Source organism: Bombina bombina, chromosome 4, assembly GCF_027579735.1.
Source record: "Bombina bombina isolate aBomBom1 chromosome 4, aBomBom1.pri, whole genome shotgun sequence".
NCBI classification, from domain to species: domain Eukaryota; kingdom Metazoa; phylum Chordata; class Amphibia; order Anura; family Bombinatoridae; genus Bombina; species Bombina bombina.
Genome location: NC_069502.1, coordinates 688,364,183 through 688,374,045, shown reverse-complemented (window position 1 = coordinate 688,374,045; position 9,863 = coordinate 688,364,183). Strand labels below are relative to the sequence as shown.

The following is a 9,863-nucleotide window of genomic DNA, read 5'->3' as shown; positions in this document are numbered from 1 at the left end:
TTTTAAAATAACAAACTCTTGATTGAATAATAAAAACTACAGTTAAACACTAAAAAACTCTAAGCCATCTCCGTGGAGATGTTGCCTGTACAACGGCAAAGAGAATGACTGGGGTAGGCGGAGCCTAGGAGGGATCATGTGACCAGCTTTGCTGGGCTCTTTGCCATTTCCTGTTGGGGAAGAGAATATCCCCACAAGTAAGGATGACGCCGTGGACCGGACACACCTATGTTGGAGAAAATAGATTTACTTGTTGTCATGTTAGAAATGCACACGATTTATTCAACAAACCACACATCAATTTTTTATTTTTTTTAAAAAAGTCATTAAAATTTTATTTTTACTTACAAAACGAGGTTCTGTACACAAATGTTTATCGCCCTTTAATATAATACAGTCATCTTTAAATTCCATGGAATATACACATTAATCTGTTTGTTACTTTAAATAAAAGGTTTAAAGAGTTGAATAGAGCATTTTAATGAATGTCACTTTGTTATGTAAACAAACTATGATTTGGAGGAAAAAAAAAAGGAGGTAAACTTTTTATGCAAGAGTTGTATTATGTACATAAAAATCCTTTAAAATAAAAGATAAACAAAAACAGAATGCTAAATATCCAGTATGTTGCATGTATAACAAAGACACAATTTGGCAACTGCAAGAATGAGATCCATAAAGACAAAAATGCCACAAGCATATGACCTGATATATAATACAAAAGAGGTGCCATGTTGCAGTTGTGTTCCATTGTGCTTCCATGATGGTTGTCATTTTTCAGATCAATAGCCTTACCAACAGTTCCTTGGATCACTCTGCATAATATATATCAAATCATTGACAATTTATTGTTATTAGCCAATTGTTAAAAGTATTTAATTTGACGTTTTAATCCCAGAGTTTAATAAGACCGTCCCATCCACAAGTGATGACTTTGGAAGTTTCGTGCGGGTGCCAAACAGCACCTATACAAACTTTATCGTGAGCCTTTAACCTGCTATAAAGTTTTGTTGTCTTCCAGTCCCAGATGTTCAGTTTTCCATCAGCATCTCCAGATACCACATAACTGATAAAAAAAAGTATATATATGAAATTAATTTTTTTTATTTCTTGGAATAAACTATTACTAAATACCCATCTAACAAGAGAGATTTTTTAAGTTTGTAGTTAGATGTTTGAAGCTTTCAAACCATTTTCTTATGTTATACATACAAATACAATAAATATTACATGATCATATAGAATTAAAGAATGCCAGTCTTAACTATGCATATATCAAGCATTAAATATATTTTCTAGGTATACTCAACAATTATTTGTCCATATATGAATGTTTGGGTTTCCCATATATTGTTATTTCCTATATTCCTTTAATATTCGGGTAGTTCTTATTCAGTGAAATAGAATTGCGTTACACTCTTTCATGCTATAAAAAGTCTAAACTTGCAGTGTTTTGCTATTGTATAAATCCCTTACATCTAAACAAATACTATAAGCTATCCCAACATGCAATTTTGGGTACCTGACGCTGGTTAAAAAGATAAATCTAATTCCACAAGGTTGGTTTCTATATATAAACAAGGATTTGTGTATAGTTATGTTTTATTAAATTATATCATAACAAACATGTATTACTTTACACTCACCTCATATCTGGTGAGAAGTCAACTTGGCAAGCATAACCTGCCACCATATGCCCTTTGAAAATTTTCTTTTTATTCAGTCTGAATCTGTTCTGGGCACCAAATATTAAGATCTGATTGTCCATTGACTGACATGCCAACCATTTACCTGTGAAAACAAGTGATCAACTTACTATCAAGTAAGTTTATTTTTCTCAGAATCATATTCATGTGAAAGGGACACATCTACAGCCAATAAAGAATACAGTGTAGTTTGCAATATTCTAAACGATCCTCCTACAAAAGGCCACTCCCTTACAGGAAAAACATAATGTATGTAAGAACTTACCTGATAAATTCATTTCTTTCATATTAGCAAGAGTCCACGAGCTAGTGACGTATGGGATATACATTCCTACCAGGAGGGGCAAAGTTTCCCAAACCTTAAAATGCCTATAAATACACCCCTCACCACACCCACAATTCAGTTTAACGAATAGCCAAGAAGTGGGGTGATAAAAAAGGAGCGAAAATAAGGAATTTGAATAATTGTGCTTTATACAAAAAAATCATAACCACCACAACAAAAGGGTGGGTCTCATGGACTCTTGCTAATATGAAAGAAATGAATTTATCAGGTAAGTTCTTACATAAATTATGTTTTCTTTCATGTAATTAGCAAGAGTCCATGAGCTAGTGACGTATGGGATAGCAGATACCCAAGATGTGGAACTTCGACGCAAGAGTCACTAGAGAGGGAGGGATAAAATAAAGACAGACAATTCCGCTTAAAAATAATCCACAACCCAAATCAAGTTTTAATCTTTAAAATGAAAAAAACTGAAAATATAAGCAGACAAATCAAACAGAAACAGCTGCCTGAAGTACTTTTCTACCAAAAACTGCTTCACATCAAAATGGTAGAATTTAGTAAAAGTATGCAAAGAAGACCAAGTCGCTGCTTTGCAAATCTGATCAACAGAAGCTTCATTCCTAAAAGCCCAGGAAGTAGAAACTGACCTAGTAGAATGAGCCGTAATTCTTTGAGGCGGGGACTTACCCGACGCCACATAAGCATGATGAATCAAAGACTTTAACCAAGACGCCAAAGAAATGGCAGAAGTCTTCTGACCTTTCCTAGGACCAGAAAAAACAACAAATAGACTAGAAGTCTTTCTAAAATCTTTAGTAGCTTCAACATATTTCAAAGCTCTAACTACATCCAAAGAATGTAACGATCTTTCCTTAGAATTCTTAGGATTAGGACATAATGAAGGAACAACAATTTCTCTACAAATGTTGTTAGAATTCACAACCTTAGGTAAAAATTGAAATGAAGTCCGCAACACCGCCTTATCCTGATGAAAAATCAGAAAAGGAGATTCACAAGAAAGAACAGATAGCTCAGAAACTCGTCTAGCAGAAGAGATAGCCAAAAGGAACAGTACTTTCCAAGAAAGTAATTTAATGCCCATAGAATGCATAGGCTCAAACGGAGAAGCCTGTAAGGCTGTCAAAACCAAATTAAGACTCCAAGGAGGAGAGATTGGCTTAATAACAGGTTTGATACGGACTAAAGCCTGTACAAAACAATGAATATCAGGAAGATTAGCAATCTTTCTGTGAAAAAGAACAGAAAGAGCAGATATTTGTCCTTTCAAAGAACTTGCAGACAAACCTTTATCCAAACCATCCTGAAGAAATTGTAAAATTCTAGGAATCCTGTAAGAATGCCAGGAGAACACCAAGAGATTGGTAGCCTTCCAAACTCGATAATAAATCTTCCTAGAGACAGATTTTCGAGCCTGTAACATAGTATTAATCACTGAGTCAGAAAAACCTCTATGACTAAGAATTAAGCGTTCAATCTCCATACCTTCAAATTTAATGATTTGAGATCCTGATGGAAAAAAAGGGCCTTGAGATAGGTCTGACCTTAACGGAAGTGTCCAAGGTTGGCAACTCCATTATGATTTTGGAGATTACTTTCGGAAGAAGAACTAGAGGCGGAAAGATATAAGCAGGATGATAATTCCAGGGAATTGACAACGCATCCACTGCTTCCGCCTGAGGATCCCGGGATCTGGACAGATACCTGGGAAGTTTCTTGTTCAGATGAGAGGCCATCAGATCTATTTCTGGAAGTCCCCAGATTTGAATAATCTGAAGAAAAACCTCTGGATGAAGAGACCATTCGCCCGGATGTAACATCTGGCGACTGAGATAATCCGCTTCCCAATTGTCTACACCTGGGATGTGAACCGCAGAAATTAGACAGGAGCTGGATTCCGCCCATACAAGTATCCGAGATACTTCTTTCATAGCTTGAGGACTGTGAGTCCCCCCTTGATGATTGACATATGCCACGGTCGTGACATTGTCTGTTTGAAAACAAATAAACAATTCTCTCTTCAGAAGAGGCCAAAACTGAAGAGCTCTGAAAATTACACGGAGTTCAAAAATGTTGATTGGTAATCTCGCCTCCTGAGATTTCCAAACCCCTTGCGCTGTCAGAGATCCCCAAACAGCTCCCCAACCTGATAGACTCGCATCTGATGAGATCACAGTCCAGGTTGGATCAACGAAAGAGGCCCCTTGAACTAAACGATGGTGATCCATCCACCAAGTTAGAGATGATCGAACATTGGGAATTAAAGATATTATTTGTGATATCCTTGTATAATCCCTGCACCACTGGTTCAGCATACAAAGCTGGAGTGGTCTCGTGTGAAAACGAGCAAAAGGGATCGCATCCGATGCAGCAGTCATGAGACCTAAAATCTCCATGCATAATGCTACCGAAGGGAAAAATTGAGACTGAAGGTTTCGACGGGCTGAAACCAATTTCAGACGTCTCTTTTCTGTCAGAGACAAAGTCATGGACACTGAATCTATTTGGAAACCTAAAAAGGTTACCCTTGTCTGAGGAATCAAGGAACTCTTTGGCAAATTGATCCTCCAACCATGTTCTTGAAGAAACAACACAAGTTGATTCGTATGAGATTCTGTAGAATGTGAAGACTGAGCAAGTACCAAGATATCGTCCAAATAAGGAAATACCGCAATACCCTATTCTCTGATTACAGAGAAAAGGGCACCGAGAACCTTCGAAAAGATCCTTGGCGCTGTTGCTAGACCAAATGGAAGAGCAATAAACTGGTAATGCTGGTCTAGAAAAGAGAATCTCAGAAACTGATAGTGATCTGGATGAATCGGAATATGCAGGCATGCATCCTGTAAATCTATTGTAGACATATAATGCCCTTGCTGAACAAAAGGCAGAATAGTCCTTATAGTTACCATTTTGAATGTTGGTATCCTTACATAACGATTCAATATTTTTAGATCCAGAACCGGTCTGAAAGAATTCTATTTCTTTGGTACGATGAATAGATTTGAATAAAACCCCAGACCCTGTTCCAGAACTGGAACTGGTATAATTACCCTAGCTAACTCTAGGTCTGAAACACATTTCAGAAACGCCTGAGCCTTCACAGGATTGACTGGAATACGTGAGAGAAAGAATCTTCTCACAGGCGGTCTTACTTTGAAACCTATTCTGTACCCTTGCGAAACCATGTTCTGAATCCAAAGATTGTGAACCGAATTGATCCAAACATCTTTGAAAAATCGTAACCTGCCCCCTACCAGCTGCGCTGGAATGAGGGCCGCACCTTCATGCGGATTTAGGGGCTGGTTTTGACTTTCTGGAAGGCTTGGATTTACTCCAGACTGGATTAGGTTTCCAACCGGAAACTGTTCCTTTAGGGGAAGGATCGGGTTTCTGCTCCTTCTGACGAAAGGAACGAAAACGATTAGCAGCCCTGTAATTACCTTTAGATTTTTTCCCCTGAGGCAAAAAAGCACCCTTCCCTCCAGTAACAGTTGAAATTATAGAATCCAACTGAGAACCAAACAACTTATTACCTTGGAAAGAGAGAGAAAGCAAAGTTGATTTAGAAGTCATATCTACATTCCAGGATTTAAGCCATAAAGCTTGTCTATCTAAAATAGCTAAAGACATATACCGGACATCAACTCTAATGATATCAAAAATGGCATCACAGACAAAGTTATTAGCGTGCTGAAGAAGTTTAACAATGCTATAGCTATTATGATCTGTCACTTGTTGTGCTAAAGTCTCCAACCAGAAAGTTGAAGCTGCAGCAACATCAGCCAAAGAGATAGCAGGTCTGAGTAGATTACCTGAACATAAATAATCTTTTCTCAAAAAAGATTCAATTTTCCTATCTAAAGGATCTTTAAACAAAGTGCTATCTGCCGTAGGAATAGCAGTACGTTTGGCTAGAGTAGAGATAGCCCCATCGACTTTAGGGATTTTATCCCAAAATTCCAGTCTATCAGATGGCACAGGGTACAATTTCTTAAACCTTGGAGAAGGAGTAAATGAAGAACCCAGACTATCCCATTCTCTAGCAATCACATCTGAGATAGCGTGAGGAACTGGAAAAACTTCCGGAATTAACACATGAGGTTTATAAACCGAATTTAAACGTTTAGCAGTTTTAGTATCAAGAGGACTGGACTCCTCCATATCTAAAGCAATCAAAACTTCTTTAAACAATGAACGAATAAACTCCATCTTAAATAAATATGAAGATTTATCAGTATCAATATCTGTGGTAGAATCTTCTGAACCAGAAAAAACCTCATCAGAAACAGATAAGTCAGAATGATGGCGGTCATCTAAAAATTCATCTGAAATGTGAGAAGTTTTGAAAGACCTTTTACGTTTACTGGAAGGAGGAATAACAGACAGAGCCTTCCTAAGGGAATTAGAAACAAATTCTTTTACATTAACAGGAACATCCTGAACAATAGATGTTGAAGGAACAACAGGTAAAGGATTATTACTAATGGAAACAGAATCTGCATTGGAAAGTTTATCATGACAGCTTTCACAAACTACAGCTGGAGGAACAGTTACCACAAGTTTACAACATATGCACTTAACTTTGGTAGAAACAGCATCAGGCAGCGTCTGTCCATTAGTGGATTTTAATCCAGGGTCAGGATGAGACATCTTGCAATATGTAATAGAAAAAACAACATATAAAACAAAATTATCAAATTCCTTAAATGACAGTTTGAGAAATGGGAAAGAATGCAAAAAATAAGCTTCTAGAACCAGAAGCAAAGAAAAAGAAATGTTTAAATAATATGAGTAAAAAAGACGCCCACATTTTTTTGGCGCAAAAAAATGTCTGAATACGCATGCGTAAAAGAATACAACTTCCGGCATAAATTACGTCACCGGAAATGACAAAATTTTTAGCGCCAAAAAGTTTGCGCCAAAAATGACGTAATAAAAAGAAACATTTTCTGCCCCCGCGAGCCTAACAGCATGCAGGAAAAAATGGTCAAATGAAATTTTTCAAGGTAAGAAAAAATAATTAAATGCATTATCCCAATAATGAAACTGACAGTCTGTATTTAAAAAGGAATACTGATTATCCTGAATCAAGGCAAATATAAGTTTATAGACATATATTTAGAACTTTACATATAAAGTGCCCAACCATAGCGCAGAGTGTCACAAAGAAATAAGATTTACTTACCCCAGGACACTCCTCTACATATAGCAGATAGCCAAACCAGTACTGAAACGAGAATCAGTAGAGGTAATGGTATATAAGAGTATATCGTCGATCTGAAAAGGGAGGTAGGAGAAGAAATCTCTACGACCGATAACAGAGAACCTATGAAATAGATCCCCTAGAGGTAGACCATTGTATTCAAATAGGCAATACTCTCTTCACGTCTCTCTGACATTCGCTGCACTTCGAGAGGAAAACCGGGCTTCAACCTGTTGTGAAGCGCATATCAACGAAGAATCTTAAGCACAAACTTACTTCACCACCTCCACGGGAGGCAAAGTTTGTAAAACTGAATTGTGGGTGTGGTGAGGGGTGTATTTATAGGCATTTTAAGGTTTGGGAAACTTTGCCCCTCCTGGTAGGAATGTATATCCCATACGTCACTAGCTCATGGACTCTTGCTAATTACATGAAAGAAAACAAAATGTATGCTTACCTGATAAATGTCTTTCTTGACACGGTGAGTCCACGGAATCATTAATTACTGTTGGGAATACCACTCCTGGCCAGCAGTAGGCGGCAAAGAGCACCACAGCAGAGCTGTTTAGTATCACTTCCCTTCCCAAAAAACCCCAGTCATTCGACTGAAGGAAAGGAGAAAAAAAAGAAATAACACAAGGTGCAGAGGTGACTGAGGTTTATATAACAAAAACTGTCTGAAAACAGGGAGGGCAGTGGACTCAGTGTCAAGAAATAAATAAATTTATCAGGTAAGCATACATTTTGTTTTCTTTCTAATGACATGGTGAGTCCACGGGATCATCAATTATTATTGGGAATCAATACCCAAACTAGAGGACACAGATGATAAGGGAGGGCAAGACAGGTAACCTTAACAGAAGGTACCACTGCTTCGAGAACCTTTCTCCAAAAGGAAGCCTCCGCTGAGGCAAAAGTGTCAAAACTATAGAATTTAGAAAAAGTGTGCAAAGAAGACCAAGTCGCCACCTTACAGATGTAATCAACAGAGGCTTCATTCTTGAAGGCCCAAGAGGAAGACACCACCCTGGTGGAATGAGCTGTAATTCTCTCAGGAGGCTGCTGTCCAGCAGTCTCATACGCAAAACGAAGACAGAAGGGGCAGTAGCTTTCTGACCCTTATGGTTACCAGAAAAGCAAACAAACAAAGAAGAAGACTAACAGAAGTCTTTAGTTGCCTGCAAGTAGAATTTAAAAGCACGCACAACGTCTAGGTTGTGTAATAAACATTCCTTATGAGAAGAAGGATTAGGACAGAGAGAAGGAACAACAATTTCCTGATTAATATTTTTGTCCGAAACAACCTTAGGAAGAAAACCAAACTTGGTACGAAGAACTGCCTTATCCGAATGAAAAATCAGAAAAGGAGAATCACACTGCAAGGCTGAAAGTTCAGAAACTCTCTGAGCAGAAGAAATATCAGTAAGAAACAAAACATTCCAAGATAATAACTTAATATCTATGGAATGCATAGGCTTAAACAGAGCCTGTTGTAAACTCTAATAACAAGGTTAAGACTCCAAGGAGGAGCAACTGATTTAAACACAGGCCTGATTCTGACCGGGGCCTGACAAAAGGATTGGACATCCGGCACGTCCGCCAGACGCTTATGCAGCAAAATGGATAGAGCAGAAATCTGACCCTTGAGGGTACTGACCGCTAACCACTTCTCCAGACCTTCCTGGAGAAAAGACAAACGACTTGGGATTCTGACCTTAGCCCAAGAATATCCTTTAGACGACTCACACCAATAAAGATATTTACGCCATATCTTATGATAAATCTTTCTCGTAACAGGCTTACAAGCCTGCACCATGGTCTTGATGACCGATTCGGAAAAAAGCCAGCTTAGCTAAAATCAAGCGTTCAGTCTCTAAGCAGTCAGCTTCAGAGAAGTGAGATTTGGATGAAGGAAGGGACCCTGAAGTAGAAGGTCCTTCCTCAACGGTAATCTCCACAGAGGCAGCGACGACATGTCCACTAGATCTGCATACCAGATCCTGCGAGGCCACACAAGAGCTATTAGAATCTCCAACGCTCTCTCCTGCTTTTTCCGGGCGATGACACGCGGAAGGAGAGCAAACTGAGGGAAGAGATATGCAAACCTGAAGTTCCAAGGAACTGCCAGAGCATCTATCAGAAAGGTTTGAGGATCTCTTGACCTCAAACCATACTTTGGAAGCTTGGTTTTCTGACGAGACGCCATCAGGCCCAACTCTGATAACCCCCATTTGGTTGTTAACCTGGTGAACCCCTCCGGATGGAGTTCCCACTCCCCGGGATGGAAAGTCTGTCTGCTTAGAAAATCCGCTTCCCAATTGTCCACTTTTAGAATGAGGATGGCAGATAGATAGCAATTGTAAGCCTCCGCCCACTGGATGATCCGTGCCACCTCCTTCATGGCTAAGGATCTCCGAGTTCCCCCTTGGTGGTTGATGTAGGCCACTGAGGTTATGTTGTCCGTCTGAAATCTGATGAACCTTGCTAGGGCCAGTTGAGGCCAAGCCATCAATGCATTGAAAATCACTCTCAACTCCTGAATGTTATGGGGAGAGCAGATTCCTCCTGAGACCACAGTCCTTGTGCCTTCAGTGAGTTCTGAGACTGCTCCCCAACCCAACAGGCTGGCATCCGTGGTCACAAT

The 9,863-nt window shown here is 39.0% G+C and overlaps 1 protein-coding gene across 1 annotated transcript in view; it reads right to left on the bottom strand.

Moving 5' to 3' along the window:
* Window positions 1-357: 357 nt before the first annotated feature.
* CDC40 (cell division cycle 40) overlaps window positions 358-9,863 on the bottom strand; it is a 183,825-nt gene continuing 174,319 nt past the window's right edge. Inside the window, exons 14-15 of the mRNA XM_053710851.1 lie at window positions 1,647-1,791; window positions 358-1,066 (exon numbers count right to left, since the gene is read on the bottom strand). Of these exons, the coding sequence (XP_053566826.1) occupies window positions 889-1,066; window positions 1,647-1,791 (323 nt within the window). The 3' untranslated portion in view covers window positions 358-888. The remainder of the gene's footprint in view (window positions 1,067-1,646; window positions 1,792-9,863) is intronic.